Source organism: Sorex araneus, chromosome 5 (genome assembly GCF_027595985.1).
Source record: "Sorex araneus isolate mSorAra2 chromosome 5, mSorAra2.pri, whole genome shotgun sequence".
Lineage (NCBI taxonomy): Eukaryota > Metazoa > Chordata > Mammalia > Eulipotyphla > Soricidae > Sorex > Sorex araneus.
The window spans coordinates 127,324,549-127,343,149 of record NC_073306.1 but is presented as its reverse complement, the minus strand read 5'-3'; the positions used below and the strand labels follow the sequence as shown (position 1 = coordinate 127,343,149).

Sequence of the window (18,601 nt, the reverse complement as noted above, 5' to 3'; positions counted from 1 at the left end):
GGATGGTGGTGGGGGGAAGAGGGAGGGGAGCACTCAGATGAGATCTGCTCGGGAGCTAAAATAAGGCTAAATATTTATAGGAAAGAGATGTTGAGTCAGATCTGGCAGAGGCGACGTCTGAGATGGCTGCCGAAGGGAGCAGATGGGACAGAGGGGACCGTCTCACCGGCAGCGGCAGGGAAAGGGGTTGGTGGCAGATGTTGGGACCTGAGTCAGCACAGTTACTGGCGGATGTCAGGATACGGAGATGGAGCCGCAAAGGGTCAGGAGAGCAGACGGGGAGCTTTCACCCTCTATTTCCCCGATGTAAGGCAGGCGGCGCCCACCTTGCTCACCAGCAGGACCCTCCAGACCAAGACCATTAAGGAGCCTCGTTTTCAAAACCATGGTGTGCCACTCACTGTCCCCTCCCCTGCGTGATACGAGAGAAAAGCGACATTAAACTGTAAAGCCCATGGAACAAAAGCTCAATGAAGTGTTTATTTTTCTTCTCATGATGACATCATTTGGCTATGAATGTTAAATAACGATATCTTTAAAATTCGGGGGCGGGGTGGCGAGTGCTCATTATTCACTGGGCTGAACCCTAAGAATGGTTGGCCTGTTGGCTCTGAAAGCCGAACTTCTTCGCACGTGCCGGATGACACTCCGCATACATAGTGGCAGCTTGTCAGCAGGGGTGCGTCACCCCAGTGCAGGGGAGGATTTGAATCATCAGATCTCCGGGTGTCATTTCATTCCAGAGAAGTCACCTGATGTTCCATTCCCAAGAACAAGCGTGTGTGTCCCCCAGGACTGTAGACCGAGGGCCCTGTGTCTGAGGTCATCTGCTTGCTCTGGAAATACATCAGAGGTAGTAGCCGTGATGGCCCTGTGGCCCAATCAGTGGGAGAACGCGTTTGGAGGCCCCAGCTGGATGGAATGTTCACTTCCTGAGTTGGTCTTGTAAGATACATGTTGGGTTAGAAGAGAAAATTCTCCACAAAATTCCAGCCAGAGAATGGCTATCAGTCTTTTTTTTCCCAGTGTTTTGTACATTCTGAACCAAACCATAGCTCAGATATAATTAGAACAAGGAACGTTTTATTCATTACAAGCCCTTGATTGAAGTTTGTTTTTTTTTTTGGTCTTGTTTTGGGGCCACATCTGGTGATGCTCAGGGGTTGTTCTTCTTGGCTCTGCACTCAAGAATTACTCCTGGTGGAGCTCAGGGGACCATAAGGGATTCCGAGGATTGAGCCCGGGCTGGCGGCGTGCGAGGCAAGCGCTCTACCCGCTGTGCTACTGCTCCAGCCCCCAACTGAGGTTTTCTTTTACGAAATGAAGTGGTTTCACGACGGAAACAGGACAGGAGAGGACTCGGTCTTTCTTCACCGAGTTAGGCTGTGAGCGTGAGTCCGGAACAGAAGGAGAGTGGGGGAGAGAGCGAGAACGAGCTCCTCGAGGCCTCTCTGTACCTGCAGGTGGAGGGCAGAGACCAGGCTCTGTGTCTCCCGCTGTGTCGCCGTGTCCATGCTCTTATCTGGGAGCCCGTTAGGCAGCCACCAGGCATGTCCCTGTTCCTGCGGGTGACCTGCATCCTCGGGAAGTAGCAGCAGCCCCCACAGACAGTATTGACGCCCACGGAAGGCGAGAGAGCTCATCGGTGTGCATGCGGCCAGCCCCGATACCCAGGATCCCCCAAGAACACCGTCAGGAGTGAACCTAGCCTGCAGCCGGGAAAAGCTCCTGAGCACCGTCTGGTGCGGCCCAAACCAAAAGTAGTGATGGTTCTCCTTTAACAGGCCAGAGTGAGGCTTTGAGCAGTTGTGACTAGTCCCGGTACCAGCAATGAACTTTATATATATTTTTTATTTTTTATTTTTTTTTGCTTTTTGGGTTACACCCGGCGATGCACAGGGGTTACTCCTGTCTCTGCACTCGGGAATCACCCCTGGCAGTGCTCAGAGGACCCTATGGGATGCTGGGAATAGAACCCGGGTCGACTGTGTGCAAGGCAAATGCCCTACCCGCTGTGCTATGGCTCCAGCCCCCAGCAATGAACTTTATAGTTCTGTTATAAAGTTGTCTTGCAAGGAGACGGTATAGACTCGAGAGTGCTGAGAAAGCCACCTGACTGCCCCCAATGATGGGCGTCTTAGCAGGTAAGCGGGTGAGCATTTGGTACATCATTTTCCTACAGGAGTTTTTTGTTTTTGCTCACCAGCTTGAAGCATAGTGACACACAGTCGTTGCAGATGAACAGCCAGCAAGCGTGCTTATTCACGGGAGCTGCTGACGCACTCCTCTGGCTGGGCCTGCCACCCGGTAGCCACCTGTACCTCCCACAGGGCCGCCTGCTGTCCTAATTACTGGTGACAGGAACACATCAGACCTGTGTGGGGAATGAGACTGCAGGGAACCAAGGCTTACGACAGACGACAGCGGAGAATCAACCTGAAAAAGAATTCCCATGGCTTATCCTTCCCATAAGCTGAGGCTCAGAGGGCTGAACCAATCAGCTCCTTTCCTTCGTGTGAGGAACAGAACGGGCTTCTCTGCAGCTTCCTCAGAGACTGCCCTGAAGTGCGGGTATGTCACCTCACCGAAGCCACAGATATGAGGCCCTCTTGCCTAAGACAGTTTCCCTTTTTTTTTGGAGGAGGGGAGGTTGTCACACCCGGCAGTGCTCGGGTTACTCCTGGCTCTGTGCTCAGGAATTACTCCTGGCTGTGCTCAGGGGACCATATGGGATGCTGGGAATCGAACCTGGGTCGGCTGCGTGCAAGGCAAACGCCCTCCCCGCTGTGCTATCGCTCCAGCCCCAAGACGGCTTCTTATCGGGCCCATCGCCTGAGTGGGAGTTAGCCTTTGTCTTCCCCCTGTAGAAATTGCTACGCACGCATGGGCCAGAGTTGACCACGCCACATCCCAGCCAGGCCCCACCAGGAGTCTGGTCTTCCCGGGTATTTGTGGATTCACCGTCACTGTCACCACTATCATCCCGTTACTCATCGATTTGCTCGAGCGGGCACCAGTAACGTCTCCATCGTGAGACTTGTTGTAACTGTTTTTGGCATATGGAACTGTTTTGGCATATGAAATACCACGGGGAACTTGCCAGGCTCTGCATAGTGGGTAGGGAGTTCGCCTTGCACGCGGCCGACCCAGGTTCAATTCCCCCGCCCCTCTTGGAGAGCCCAGTAAGCTACCAAGAGTATTTGTGGAATAAAATGTTTAATTGCCATGGTTGGAGGCAGGGGCCCACTCAGCAGTGCTCAGGGGGCCGTGCATGCCGGCGATCAAACCTGGGCCTCCGAGCTGCGAAGCGTGTGCTCCCGCCCGCCCTCGGAGCCAGGCCCCCAGCCCTGGCCGGGCAGCGTTTTCCTCTCAAAGTTTCTCCTTTCTTTCCCTCGTGTTCTGCTGGGGCTAATGCTGACCTGAGGCTGCACAGCCGCGCCTGCAGCCTCGGAGGCGATGGCGACTCTCTCTGTCTTCCTGCGGGACGCACCGGGTGGCCCTGGGCAAGCTGCTCCTTTCCCGAGCCCCTTCCTCACAGGGGCCATTCTTGTCCTCCACTGCTCGGAGAGCGAACGAGTCCAGGGATGTGACTCGCTTACACGAGTGTGGCGGGCACCTGACGCTGCAAAGGCTCAAGGCCAGGCCGGGAAGTTTGTACCCGGACATGTATGTGCACCTGGGACCATCTCCATGTGGTGTCCCTCGCGGCAGCAGATCTCCAGGGCCCATCAGCCCAAGGGCCGCAGCCCCGCCACGCCCTCTTGCACCAGGTGGCGTTGACGCCTCAGAACCTCACTCCAAGTCGGCATTGCCACAGGAGTCCCACACGCGTCATCTGACAGGAGTTTTTATTTCAGACCCAGTCATGCATACTCAAGGGACAAGTCTCCACCACGGTGACTTAGAAAACGCACTAGAAAAATAAAACTTTTGGTCAAAACACTGACGTCGAGGAATTCACCACCTTTTGTCCCTACACCCCGGGCCAAACTGGGCTTCAGCTGGAAGGAAGGTGACCCGTGGCTGAGATGGTGCCCCAGCCGGCCAGAGACGGGTCCCTCTGTCCCCTCTGCAGCCTGGTGTCAGGGGCTCTGGGCCCCAGGGGGAAACCTCGGGAATCTCACTTGTGACAGGTTCTCACCCCATCTGCCAGGGCCGAGCCCCAAGAACCCCCGACACGCTGAGTCCCCTACAGACGAGGCTGCCCGGGGGCCAGAAGGGCCACGCAGCAAACTGGCAATCGGAAGATCTCCATCAGTGCCACCTCGCGCCAGCTCCCGTGGGCCTCCCTGGGGAAGGGCCCTGGGCTCGGCCACTTGCACTCGGAACAAACCACGCGTTTCGGAGCTGGGGACAGGCCCCAGGTCTCGTGCCCGCACGGCAAGTGCCCCACGGCGGAAATGCTTCCCCGGGCCAAGCAGAGAGCAGGAGGGAACCGACTCCAGGTCTGCCACACGCTGACCAGGGGCTCCCTGCAGTGACAGCTCGGCTGGACTGCTGCCGTGGCCCTCCGGCAGGTGTCTACCCCTCAGGCACCCCCACGGCCCTGGCTAACGTTTCTCTTCCCGGATTAAAAAAAAAAATCATTTTCTGGGGAAAAACCTAGGGGGCCGGAGAGATAGTACAGTGGGGAGTGGGGGAGGGCGCTTTGCCTTGCATGGGGCCGACCCGGGTTCAATCCCCATCATCCCATGTGGTCCCCCGAGCACTGCCAGGAGTAATTACTGAGTGCAGAGCCAGGAGTAACCCCTGAGCATTGCTGGGTGTGACCCCAAAACACAAAAACAAACAGAAAAGGGGGAAAAACCTAAAATGGCTGAAAAATGAGTTGTAACAATGCCGATGGTGGCTTACATGTTCCCACCCCGATGAAACCGTGTCCCCATGGCTGGTCTGAGAACTGGTGGCTATGGCGCACACTTGTCCACTTGCGGTGATTCCGGAGGGTCCTCCGTCTCTCAGGATGGCAGGAGCAAGCCTCTTCCACCCCCCCATTTCTTCCAGCAGGAGCCTCGCATCTGAGGCGCGCGGCTCCCGCGAAGGCAGAAGGCCTGGGGGAGCAGAAGCCCGGCAGCCAGGGGTCTGGGACGCGCTTGGTCCTCGCGGTTTCCTCCAGCCCCTCCCTGTGAAGGAGAACAGGGCCGGGAGAGACACAGCAGTGCGGGTGGGGAGGGGGCGCCGGGCACCCCGGAACCCCAGCTGACAGGCTTGGGTGCTCACGGGGCCAAGTCATTCAAACCTGAATTTCCTAACCAACCCCTCAGGGGAGAAGAAAGAAGCCTCCAGAAGCTCCTGCCAGGCAGAGGCCAGGAAGAGGGGTGGAGGGCCCTGGGGGGCGGCAAACTAGGCCAGAGCCACCCCTGGCTCCCCACCTGCTGCCCACTGGGGATGCCGCCTACCCCCCGCGCCCTCCTCTCAGCCCAGCGGGGGCAACTGCCTTGGGAGCCCCTTGATCATCGCCCGAGGAGGCCTTGCTGACAGCGGGGCGGGTCCAGCCCTGACAGCTGTGCCAACCATCTGCTGTGCCCAGCAGAGCGCCAGTCCGGCCGGGAGGTGCCAGCCGGGTGCCGCCACCTGTCAGGAGCGGAAGCAACCGCCTCCCTGGCCCCACAGGAAGGGGGTCGTTTCTCTCAACCAGCCTCTCTCCACGCTAAGCCTGGCACGGAGAGCCAGGAAGGCCCTTGTTTAGTCTGCAAACCCGTGGGGAGTGGAGTGGGGCGCTGACGATTCCGTCTGTCTAGTTCCTGTGCTCCCTGTTGTCCCAGCCTCGTGGCACCTCAGGGTCCCCCCCCCACCCCCACCCGGGTTCTGAGCGCCGGTGGCCCTTGTGCTATCTGGATCTCTCAGCACTGCCCGGTCACATCCATCGTCTCAAGCACCCGGAGAGCGACCCGCTGGAATGAGCACCACGGGGCCACCGGCTTCTCCGGTTGGTAAAGTGCCACGGGAGGGCCAGCCGCTCACGGCAGAGCAGCCCCTGGATTTCCGAGTCCGGTGGCCCTCCCGAACCGCCGTCCACCCGGCCCGGCGCGTGTGACAAACGCTTGGCGGAGGCTCCCCGGCGTGGAAGGGAACAGGCCAGAGGAAAGCCAGCCCGGTGACCGACTCGCCGGGCCGGGCTCGGGCGGGACTCCTGCCTGGCGTCTAAAGTGCTCAGATGCAGAACTGATACTCGGCCCAGCGCGAGCATCCAGACCGGCCTGTCTACGCCGAGAGGACTCGGGCAGCGGCACCAGACCAGCGTGTCCTTGCAGGCGTGTGCGGGGACCGGAGGGCAGCGTGCCCCGTGGGGGCGGCCCGTCGGGACGGACTCTCACCCTGGAGCCTCCCCATGCCCCACGGCAGGTGGGACAGCGCTGCCCAGCCCCAGGAGTGTCCCCGTCATTCTCGGGAAGGCCCGGAGTCTCCTCGCGGGCAGGAGCCCAGCGCACGGTGACTGCCCGCCTGCTCGGCCCCGATGTCCTCCAGTCTCACCCGGAAGGGGCGGCCAGGAGCCACACGCCCGCTCTGGGCCTTGACACGAGGGCCAGAGCCCAGGCCTGACCCCCGGTCCTTGAGGTGGGGTGCGGGTCTGCTGAGAACCGGGGCCAAGACCTCCTGGGTCGGGGAAACATCGGGGTCTACTGCGCGCTCCAGACTCGGTGCGGGGCCTAGTCACACACCCGCTCTCCAGTCCCGGGCCTCACATGGGCGGCGCCTGGGCGGCAGACGTCTGCGGTAAGGTTCGTGCGGAAGACGCCGAGACCCCAGTATCGCGGGTGGCCCTCGAGGGCCCGGCCGGACTGTTCCTGAGGATCGTGGTGGCCCTGGGCTGTGGCCCTGGCGAGACTTCAGTCCTCGCTGTTCTTTGCTCCGAAGTGATGAAGAACCAAAGGCGGTTTCCAGACTGATAACTGGGATGTTCTGGAATGTTCCGGAATAATCACTGGGGACGCTCCCTGCGGAGCCATTCGAGGACCTAAGGGCAGACCGCCCCCTGCCCCCCGCCGTGTTGCAAGGCGCAGGACTGACTCCGGACCCCTCGGCCCGGCCCGCCTAGTAGCAGGCGTACAGCTGGGCCTTCACCGCCCGCAGGGAGTCGTCGCACTGCGCCCCCGCGGCCAGCCCCTCGGGCGGCCCGGCCTGGCCCGGCACGCTGTCTTCTGCGGGCGAGGCCTGGCAGAACTCCCGCACGAAGTCGTCCTCGGCCGCCAGCAGCACCTCGCTCCAGGAGGAGATGTCGAGCTCCCCGGCCGTGCCCCCGTACTCGTCGGGGAGGATGCTCCGGGGCAGGCTGGCGTGCAGGGAGCTCAGGTCGGACCCGTGGAGGAAGAACTAAGGGAGGGGAATGGAAAGACGCACGGAGTGAACATGGCCGCCCCGCCGCCCTGCTGCCCCTGAACCCTTGGCCTTTCCCGCTGGGTGCTGCGGGCTGGGCTGTGAAAATCTCTTCCAGAACTCAGGGGTGGGGCCTGGAGCGGTAGCACAGCGGGTAGGGCGTTTGCCTTGCACTCGGCCGACCCAGGTTCGATTCCCAGCATCCCATAGGGTCCCCTGAGCACCGCCAGGAGTGATTCCTGAGTGCAGAGCCAGGAGTAACCCCTGTGCATCGCCGGGTGTGACCCAAAAAGAAAAAAAAAACAAAAACAGAACTCGGGTAGGGGCTGGTCTCGCATGCAGCCGGCACTGCTGTGACCCTTGGCACTGCCGGAGACCCCAGAGCAGAGCTGGGACGAAGCTCACTGGGCCACGAGGCGTGACCGAATCCTCCCCATCTCCCCCCCCCCTGCCAATGGACCACCTTTTCCCACCCGGATTCCCACAGTGGCCTCCCGAGTGGCCCCCGGCGCCCACCCAGGCCCCTTCACACCCCTCCTGGCCCCGCCAGTCTGACTGCGCTAGTACTTCCCATCAATCAAATGAAAATGCACACATCTCACTAATCTTATTTGTCTGGGGGCTGGGGGGCCATACCCAGCAGTGCTCGGGGGTTACTCCTGGCTCTGCACTCGGGAATGACCCCTGGGGGTGCTTGGGGGGACATAAGGGATGCCAGGGGCCGGGCCCAGGCTGGCCGCGTGCAGGGAAGCACCTGAGAGCCTGTGCCGTCATCCTGGCCCCCGGGCGTCTCATCAACCTTTCGTGACTTTATAAACTACACAGTGAGAGAAAAATTAGGCGACTGGTGGGCTGGAGCGATAGCACAGCGGGTAGGGCGTTTGCCTTGCACGCGGCCGACCTGGGTTCTAATCCCAGCATCCCATAGGGTCCCCTGAGCACCGCCAGGGGTAATTTCTGAGTGAAGAGCCAGGAGTAACCCCTGTGCATCACCAGGTGTGACCCAAAAAGAAAAAAAAAAATTAGGCGACTGGAAAGGATGAACTAAAACTAAGTCTCTGCAAGGAACGGCAATAAGGAAACCACCACAGTTCTTAGCTATCTGCCCACCAAATACCTCTCCTGTATTCTCATACCCGTAAAATCCGACGTGGCCTCTCTGTGCCCAGGGTGCAGCTTGGTGGGTGAGCACATGTTCACTTGTTTGGGGTCCTGGGGTCACTCCCCAGCACCTCACAAAAACAGTGAAATTCCACCCTTCTCAGGTCAGGATTTAATTAGATCAAAATTCAAGTGATTTCCTGAGCAGAGGGGGTCTTTCTGTTTGGGGGCCGCATCCTGCAGTGCTCAGGGCTGACTCCTGACAGGGATCGGGGACCGTATGGGGTCCTGGGGACTGAATCCGGGCGAGACGCGTGCAAGGCAGTTGCCTGAGCCGCAGTGCCGTCTCTCCGGTGCGGAGCAGAGCCGTCTTTAGGACAAACGTCCTGACTCTGCTCGCTCTCCTGCCCAAGGATCTACTGCTAACTTCATCTCCAAGGAAGGACTGTTCCGTTTATTCCACCAGGGACCCTTCCAAAGCAGTTTGTCAAGTGAGTTTCCTAATGCCACAATAAATGTTCAGGTGTCACAAAATAAGGGAGAAAATGGACGAAGTTTCAAGCCATCCGCAGTCAAGGGGCTCGTAACTTACTCTGCTCGCTATTTTCTCCTTCAGAAACGGTTTGATGATGGCAAAGATGCCCTTAAAGATCCGAGGTTCGTTCACGACGTGGACGGCCTTGATCCGAATAGGGAAGCCATCCTGGGGAGGGGGGAGGGGGCAGTCAGGGGGCAGTTAGCGTGTAGGGGGCCCCCGCCCCACCCCGTGCAGCTCCTCCCGGCTTGCTTCGCTGAGGCCCTCGGCTCGGGTGGGCTCCCTCGCTAACAGCCCAAACGGGCTAAAGCCAGGGAGGAGCCCGGGGAGGGGGACCCCGAGCTGCGGTAGGGGCGAGTCTGGCCAGCGAGTGGGGAGTACCCCTCGGAGGCAACACAGCAGCCTGACCTAGGGCGGGACTCGGCAAACTTCAGACCTTCCGGCCCGGGGCCGCCCACATGCTTCTTAGAAGGAGTCCTAGGGCCCTGAGGACGGCCTTAACCCCAGGACTGGTCAGAAGTCTTCATGGGAAACTCCCGAGTCTGACCCCAGAACGGTCCCCCAGCCCCCTGGGCCATCTCGCAGGACTAGGATCAAGCCCGATGCAAAGCCGCTTCTCCTGAGACCAACGCGCCAGCCACTCCCTCCCGGGGACACGCAGAGGGAGCGCAGGACGGCCAGCGCGTTGGCTCAGAGCACAGTCGCATCTGGGAGTGACGCTGGTGGGATTCTGTACGGGGGAGGGTCCCGGGGGTGGGCGGGCTCATGGGTCAGGCGTGCCTGCCCGCCCTCGCCCTGGCCACTGAGGCTTGAAGAGTCGGCTGGGGGCAGGGACAGGTCAACAGGTCGAGCACGCAGGAGGCCCCAGGTTTGACCCCCGGTGTCACAGGGTCTCAGAGCAACACCAGGAACGACCACCAAGCACCAGGCTGGGGGCAGCCCCCGGGCACCACCAGGTATGTAGCCCCTTCCCAGTCAAAAACAAATGGGTGGAAGAAGGAAGTCCTAGGGGACTGGGTAGTACAGTGGGTAAGGCCCTCGCCTTGCACAGTCAACCCAGGTCCAGACCCCGGCACTGGCTCCCCTAAGCCCTCTCGGAGTGACCCCTGAGCACAGCTAATAAGCCGACACCCCCAGGTGTGGGGCCCCGAAGTCAGCCCGGCATGGGCCCCGAGACACTGGAATCCCACAGGAAGTGCTGAGCGGGGACCAGAGAGACAGCACGGTGGGTGGGGTTCTTGACTTTGCTCCCTGAGCACAGAGCCAGGAGTGAGCCCTGAGCACCCCTGGGGATGGCCCCCAAACAAACCGAGAGGGAGAAACGCTGCAGCTCCGGGACCCCAGTATGCCTGATTCAGCACCCGACCCCACGCGGGGCGAGCAGGAGCGAGCACCCGTGGCTCTCCAGGTGTGAGCAGCACCCACCAGCCTCGGGGGTCGCCGAGCCCCCCGCCCCGCCTCAGACCAGTCTCGGCCCTGTCCGCTCTGAGGACTGCCGGGAGGACTGAGGTCCCCAGAGGCACTGTGCGGGCCGGGAGCCCCTGGGAAGGCAGTTCCCGGTCCTGATGGCGGGTGAGCCCAGGCGGACTGGAGAAGGGACTGGACTGTCCAGCTGCCCCCAGCCCCAACCCCAAGGGGCTGTGCGGGGACCAGAGAGACAGCCCACAGCACGGCCCTGTGACCTCAGGCAAGGCAAAGCACCGTGCGTGTGCGTGTGCGTGTGTGTGTGTGTGTGTGTGTGTGTGAGATTTCTCCCTGGTGTCCCACTGACAAGGCAAAGCACTGTGTGTGTGTGTGTGTGTGTGTGATTTCTCTCCTGGCAAAGCACTGTGTGTGTGTCTGTGTGTGTGTGATTTCTCTCCTGGCAAAGCACCGTGTGTGTGTGTGTGTGTGTGTGTGTGTGTGTGATTTCTCCCCGGTGTCCCACTGGTCTGGCCCAGTCTGCAGCCTCCTCCGGAACTCCTGAAGCGCGAGTCACAGGTGAGCCCTAACGTCTCCCAGAAGCCACTGGGGGGCAGGAGGGGCAGCGGGCACGCGGGCGCCTGGGAAAGCTACGCCACCCAGCAGCAGAGGCACACGAGAAACAAGGGCCATACCTGGAGGATGCCAATCACCCTTTTGGCTATGAAAGGGCCGAAATGAGACGCTTTGGACAAGCTCACTCCTTTGTAGTCGGCCAGAATGACAATCCCATTCACCTGGGTCTCTTCAGACTGAATGAGCTTCTCCAGCGTCAGGTAGATGGCTCGGATGTTCTCGGTGATGGGGTAGCTGCTGGGCACCCACCGGTCTGAGGTCAGAAGGGACGGAACGTTAGTGGGCGGAGTGCCAGTGGGAGAAAGGGGCGCTGGCCTCACATGCAGCCGGCCCGGGCCCAATCCCCGGTACCACATATGGTCTCCCTGAGCACGGCTGGCTGTGCCCGTCCCAGTAGAAAGAAACCGGTATAAGCAAGTCATGGGGCCAGAGCAATAGCACAGCAGGTAAGGAGCTTGCTGTACACACTGCCAACCCGGGTTCGATCCCCGCATCCCTGAGCCAGGACTCAGTCCTGAGCACTGCCGGCTGTGGGCCCCCCAAAAAGCAAAACCAAGTGATCAGACAGGCCGAGCATCTCCTTGTTCAAAGTCATATAAAATGGAAAAGGATGTGAGCCGGGGGACCTGTGGGTTTGAAGAAGGATTCCTACACAGCCGTGGGTGTTTATTTCTTTACTTTTTTGCCTTTTGGGTCACACCCGGTGTTGCACAGGATGACTCCTGGCTCTGCACTCAGGAATTACTCCTGATGGTGATCAGGGGACCATATGGGATGCTGGGAATCGAACCTGGGTCGGCCGCGTGCAAGGCAAACGCCCTCCCTGCTGTGCTACTGCTCCAGCCCCGCAGGTGTTTTTTAACTATAAACACAGCCGCACCTTCTGGAATGGAAGCTCGATGCAATCCTGTCACACACACACACACACACACACACACACACACACACACACACACACACGGGCCAGGAGGAGACAGCTGGCCGAGGCTGTGCGAGCAAACTCTCCCTCCCGGCCGGCGCGCCCTCCGCCACTGCGAGGGCCCCTCTCCTCTCGGGGAGGGAGACGACAGCTTCTTCTTCACCGTCTTCAAGGCTGACACTTTTCAGCTGTTCTCGAGCCTCAAACCCCACTGAGACCTGCCGCTTTCTTAGAAAGAGAAAATACTGCGGCTGCCCCCGCGGGACGCAGGCTGTGCAGACCCCCAGCCTCGCACCCGATGCCCCCGCGCCTCAGGAGAGCGTGCCAAGGGGCAGGGCTGATACCCACCCCCCCACTCTGGCTCTCGGGACACGATGAGTTGGTGGCCAGGGGGCCAGAGTTGCTCAACAGATGGGGACAACGAGCCCAATCAGCAGCAGAAACCACACGGGCCAAGAGGAGAAATCGGTGTGGCCATGTCCGTTCTGCAATACTTCCGAGTTACACACCAGGGGCGGGGGGGGGGGGGCGGGGGGGGGGGGCGGGGGGCAGCAGGAACCCCACTGGCCGGTTTCTAGGGCTCCTGGCCCAGACACCTCCACGGCGTCACTTATTCTGAGGGGCCACAGCGACAGCACAGCGGGGAAGGCATCTGTCTGCCTTGCACGTGGCAGCCCCGGGCTTCATCCCAGGCCCCTTATGTGAGCCAGGAGCAATCCCGGAGTGCGGAGCCAGGGGTAAGCCCTGAGCACTGCCGGGTGGGCCCCAAGCCCCAAACTAAATAAATGAGACAAAATAAAATGGAACAAAACTCCCTAAATTGGAAAGTGCCTAAACAGCAGGGAGGCGCACACAGGGGTCCGGGCCGTGGAAAGGCCCAGCAGAAGTTTCCAAAGAGGATGTGGCAAGTGTCCGGAGGAGAGGTGTGTGTGGGGCCCGCCCTCCCCGGCCCTGGAGCCTGGCTCTGGGGACACTGCCAGCCCTGCTCGAGCCCTGGCCAGATGCTCCGGCCCCACTGACGCTCAACGATAGAAATGCAGAATCCAGGGGTCGAGGCGGGGGCCGGGGGGTTGGCAAGGCTGAGCTCGGGGGCCACGTAAAGCCGGGGTAAGGCGGCCAGTGAAAGATACGGGGTGCAGATCTAGCCCTGTGCACCGAGGCAGCAAGATGAACCCCAGGGAAGTGAGAGGAGAAACGTGGGTCAGCAGCGATACAGGCCACGACCGGGATGGGACAGGTGCACGGACACAAACACACCTGGGACAGGTGCACGAACACACACCTGAGACAGGTGCACACACACACACACCTGAGACAGGTGCACACACACAAACACACCTGGGACAGGTGCACACACACAAACACACCTGGGACGGGTGCACGGACACAAACACACCTGGGACGGGTGCATGGACACAAACACACCTGGGACAGGTACACACACACACACCACACACCCAGGCCAGGTGCCGCGTATACCTGGGCAGAGGCAGACACACACACACACACACACACACACACACACACACACACACACACACACCCGAGCCACACCTGGGACAGGTACACACACACACACCACACACCCAGGCCAGGTGCCGCGTATACCTGGGCAGAGGCAGACACACACACACACACACACACCCCACACACCCGAGCCAGGTGCCGCGCGTACCTGGGCGCAGGCAGAGCACGGGGCAGCCGCGGGGGTCGGCGCGGGGCAGCACGGTGAGGAAGCCGGACGCCAGCACGTGGCGCAGGGCCGAGGGCCGCAGGTCGGTGAAGACCTCGGGCCAGCTGCGCCGGCAGCCGTGGTAGTTGAGCAGCAGCTGCAGCGCGCGGTCGTAGTCGAACTTGCGGGCGCGGAGGAAGCGCAGCAGGAAGGCGTCGTCCAGCGCGGTGCCCAGGTGCGGGTGCTCCTTGCGCACCATGTCCCGCAGGGCCTGCGCGTCCCGGAGCCGCCACTCCGGCTTCTCCTGCAGCTCCTCGCGGGCCCGCGCCACCAGCTCCTCGCTCAGCGAGCACACGTAGCCCGGCGGCGCGGGGCGCGGCGGCAGCTCATGGTCCGAGAGGGACGCGGCCGACGGGCTGGTGCGCAGGGAGTCGCTTTCCTCGGACATGGGCTCCCGGGGGCCCTGGGGGCGCCGAGCCGGTCACCCCGCGCCCCGTGGCTGGCGGCAGGGGAACGAGTCGGATCGGAAGTGGCGCGGGTCCAGCCCAGCCCCAGGCCCGGGGAGCGCCACTAACTCATCAAGGACGGGGGTGCAGCTCGGTGGCGCGGCGCGTGCCGGCATGCAGGAGGGCCCGAGTTCGAGTCTCTGCACTCACTGCAAAAAGAAAAAGGAGGGACGGGAGAGACAGCTCAACGAGGCCGGGCTTTGACCCCCGGCTCCGTGGGTTGCCCCTGCACCCCCACAACACTGCTGGGGACCCCAAGCCCCAGAAGACACCCCAAAAAGGTGAGTAAAAACAACTTCAAGGGGCCAGAGTGACAGCACAGTGGCAGGGTATTTGCCTCGCAACACGGCTGACATGACAGCAATGCCCAGCGCCCCGTATGGTCCCCCAAGCACTGCCAGGCGTGGCCCCCAGGCCCAATATATACACAGTTGTTTATATAAAAACTTGGGGGGGGGGAGCGAGGAGTAACACAGAACGGCAGCGAGGCCGAGAGTGCCTGCCCGCACGCCGTCCTGAGCTCCCCGTGCCCCCCTGTGCAGCTCTGCGTCCCCGGGGCTGCTCAGCCAGGCCGTGTGGTGTGGGCCCCCCCAGCCCCACCCCGTCACGGCAACATCAGCCATGGGAACACCAAAGGCAAGAGGGAGGGGTGGGGGGTGGAAGCGTGAAACAAGCTGGAAGCGAGCTGGCCAGCTGTGCTGTGGGCCAAAGGGACGGTACGGTGGACACGGCGCCGGCCCGGCCCACGGCCCACGGCCCACACGGCTCCAATACCGAGTAACCCACGAGTACCCTGAGCACCACAAGGAGTGATAACTGAGCAGAGCGCCAGCAGTGGGCTCTGACCCGGACCCAGCGCCAGGCTGCTCCACCCGGGGCACCCCAGAGGGGGGCAGGTGAGACCCTTCCCTGCCCCGAGGGACCCGGCCCTGGCAGCCGAAAACCTCCAGAACCCAACGGCTGCCCTGCGCACGGCCGCTCCCACACGCTCGGGCCAAGCTTCCCCCCGACCGCGAGGCATTGCACAGGACACACCCTACCCGGACTCCAGGAGCACCGCGCCACGTTCGATGGGGTTCGAAGTAGGAGGCAACCAACCCCAGAGGGAAAGATTATTATCATTTCGGTTCTGCTTTGGGACAGGGATTGGGGTTCAGGATGGAAACACCCAAAATAAGGTGGTGGGCAGGTGTCATGGTGGTGGGACTGGTGTTTGCATATTAAACGTAAGCAAATATTGTGAACTACTTTATAAAAGTAAAAAAATTTAAAAAACCAACTGAAAACATTCCGATGGGCAGAAACGCAGAACTGGGTACTTGGGAGGTGCTGGTGGGGCACCTGCCACAGCCCCGCTGGGGGCAGCTGGTCAGCGGCGTCCACCCAAACTAGAGCCACGTGCTCCTGGGCGCCACTTGCCACCTCGAAGACATATACTGGCACATGCAGAGATGACGGGAGCGAGCACTGGTTACAAAGCACTGGCGAGAACGGCGAGCGGGAGCACTTTAACCGCGTGCCACTTTAACCGCGTGCCAGCGGCGTGCCTTGAAGTCAGCCGAGAAAGGGGCTGCCTGGCGGTCACTCAAAGGAAAGAGGCAGACGAGCAGGAAGCGGAGGAAACGGGTGCCCCCCAAGCATAGAGGCAATGGCAACTATGTTTCTGAAACAGCCTTTGTGACTGTGACAAACACCTGGAGGCGAGGGAGGAAGGGGAGGGAGGAGGCCTCTTCCTGTGCTAGGGGGAGGGAGCAGTCCAGCGCACCCACCTCCACCTTCAGACTGTCAGATGACAGGGCTGTGGCCCTTTGGCCCTTTCTGGAACGGAGGCACCTGCAAGCCTGGCAGGCAGGCCTGTCTGAAAGCCCCCCCCTTCCCCAGCAGACCCCCTGCCCACCTTCCCCCAGCAGACCCCCGGCCCCCCTCCCAGCAGACCTCCTGCCGCCTGACCTCAGCCTGGCAATCTGCTTCCTGAAAGATTGACATGCGCCGGCACAAGGAAAAAGACCAGGGTGGAGGGACGGTCCAAGGCAAGCCCCTGGCCTCACCCCTCTGCCTCCCTTGCCCAGCAGGGGCCGTCTGGGGGCAGGGGGCGCCACAGAGCCAGGGACCCCCAGGGTCTCTCCTTCAAACAGCTGGGTCGGGTCTGCCCCTCTGCTCCAGCCGTCCCCGTCTCCCCTCCCTCCCTGCCCAGGGTGTCCCCTCCCCTGGCGTGCCGGGCCTCCAGACCCCACCCAGAAGTCACTGGATGCCACCTGACTGAGTCCAGGAATACCGAGCCCAGCCACGTGCCAGGCCCCTCGGGACAGGAGCTGCAGAGCGAGCCCGGGAACTCCCGCTTCACAGAACCTACGTTTGGGCTCGACACTGACCCAAAGCAAAACAGCACAGAATCTACTGGAAGGGAAACGTGGTGGGGAGAAAGCGGGCAGGGAGTGGGGCATGACAGAGTGTGTGTGTGTGTGTGCGTGTGTGTGCGCGTGCATGTGCGCGCTGTGGCACCCGGTCCTCACACACATGAAGCCAGCATCTCCCCTGCAGTCCGGGTGCTGACATCTGAAACAGGGTGGTCACGGGGGCTGGGAGATGGTCTAAAGCCCCTGCTCAACGCGAGACCTCGAGCTCAACCCCTGGTGCCACCACATGCGCCGGGCACGAGCCCATCAGCCCGTCTGTGACGCCGCCCCTGCCGTCGTCTTGCCATCCTGGCACCATAAGCGATTTCCCGCCTGACCGCGGCCAGGTAGGTGCGTGTGGGCACAGATACAGGGTGCAACCTCGCCCGGCAGCACTGCGGAAGACGGGCAGGCACTCTGGCCAGGGGCTCCGCTAGGACCAGAGAGAGCACGTGTGTGCACGCCAACAACACCGCTAAAGGCGTGAGAATAAGCGTGGGACCCTGGGCCCTGGGCACTGCACCGACAGCGGGGTGGCGAGGCCCCGTGGTCAGGCTGTGCCGAGGGCGCAGGCGGAGAAGCTGCCGGAAGGGCGTGCAGTGTATGAGGCGGAGTCTGCAGGAGGCTCTGGGGCAAATGCCTAAGGCGGACACTATCGGGAGGTGAATATACACCTTTCCCCCCACACACACACTTTTTGGGGCAGGGGTGGGGGCACACCCAATGGTGCTCAGGGGCCTTTCCTGGCACGGGGCTTGGAGGATGAGGTGGTGCTGGGGACTGAACCTGGGTCTTCCACATGCTGACATGCGCCCGCGCCACCTCCCTGGTTCTGAGATGACCCCCCTCACCCCCTCGCAACACCCCAGTCTCACATTATGCAGTTTCATGGGCACAGCAGGGATTCCGAATCCCGCTCTGGGTTTGGAAGCCGGGACGGACGGAGGGTTTTGAGGACATGGTGTGACTTTTTACGTAATTATCTTTCGGGGCCAGGGATGGAACCCGGGGCCCTGCACGCACGAGGGGGGCCCCGCCCCACGGCCCAGCTGCCTCTCCACTGCTGCAAAGGGGCACTGAGCTGGCGTGGGGAGGGGAGGGGGTGAGCATGACCCAGGCACCACTTCCAGACGGCGGTCACAGCCCTGGGGGTGTCTGCTCTGCGGCTGCCAGCCAGGTTCTAGGACCCGGGGTGGGGGGGGCTCTGGTCAGGCACCTCCCCCACCTTGTCGCTCGTGGGCCCGCATTCTTGTCCAATACTCATCACCCGAGAGCCAGCACCCAGCGGGCGTCACGCGTGCTGCGGGCATGCCAGGACTCTCTGTGGGACGAGCCGCACCCGCCTGGGAATGGGATGGGGAGGCATGTCGCCCCAAGGCATGGCATCGCCCCCGCCCCAGGCCCCCCGGGCTGCTGCCTCTGCGACGGTTCCCAGCCACGCTGCGTGGGGCTCAGGGTCCCTTCCTGGGTTGCGTGTTGGGGTCCTCTCACCCCTCCTGCCTCCCCAGCCCCGACAAGTGGCCCCCACTGACCAGCCGCCCCCTCCGTGTCTGAGGCCGTCCGGGACCCCGTTTGCTCCCCACGCTCCCGGGGAAGCCCCCCGCCCCCAGGGCCCGGGGTGGCTCTCCCCGGCCGCGGGGCTGCGGACGGGAAACCCCGCGGGCCGGGGCCGACCCCCGCCCGCCCCACAGCTGCCGGCCAGCTGCACGCGCGGGGACCGGCCCTCCCCGGGAAGGCTCGGGCACACGCGCGGAGCCGCCCGGGCCCAGCGCCCCGAGGCCCGGCGTGGGCGCCCCCGGCTGCAGCCCATCACCTGGGGGGCGCCGCGCGTCCGCCCGCGGTGACCCCCGGCCCCGACAGCCCCCGACGTCTCCCGCTTCCGGTCACCCCGCCCCTCCCCCGGGGCCCCGGGCCGCCGGACGGGCTCGCGGGCACTCACCGGCCCCGGCTACGGGGCGGAGCGCGGGTCACTCGGCGGCGGCGGGAGCCTCGGCGGCAACGCGCGCACCAGCGACCCGCACCCCCGCCCGGCCGGTCCGGGCCCTCGCGCCGGAAATGACGTCGCGGGCCCGGGGCGGGGCGCGCGGGTGGCTGCGCATGTGTGGCTCCCGGCGCCTC

At 62.4% G+C, this 18,601-nt stretch overlaps 1 protein-coding gene across 2 annotated transcripts; it reads right to left on the bottom strand.

Annotated features, from left to right (window-relative positions):
* Window positions 1-3,831: 3,831 nt before the first annotated feature.
* TTPAL (alpha tocopherol transfer protein like) lies at window positions 3,832-18,550 on the bottom strand. Of its 2 annotated transcripts, none has more exons than XM_004612477.2 (5): window positions 18,423-18,550; window positions 13,585-14,236; window positions 11,050-11,243; window positions 9,011-9,121; window positions 3,832-7,314 (listed from the first exon to the last, which is right to left on the bottom strand). In XM_004612477.2, the coding sequence occupies exons 2-5, from the start codon at window positions 14,027-14,029 to the stop codon at window positions 7,036-7,038; spliced, it is 1,029 nt and encodes a 342-aa protein (XP_004612534.2). In that variant the 5' UTR covers window positions 14,030-14,236; window positions 18,423-18,550; the 3' UTR covers window positions 3,832-7,035. The 2 variants fall into 2 exon arrangements, with proteins under 2 accessions (XP_004612534.2, XP_004612535.2); XM_004612478.2 differs by having other exon boundaries at window positions 11,152-11,243.
* Window positions 18,551-18,601: the final 51 nt, after the last annotated feature.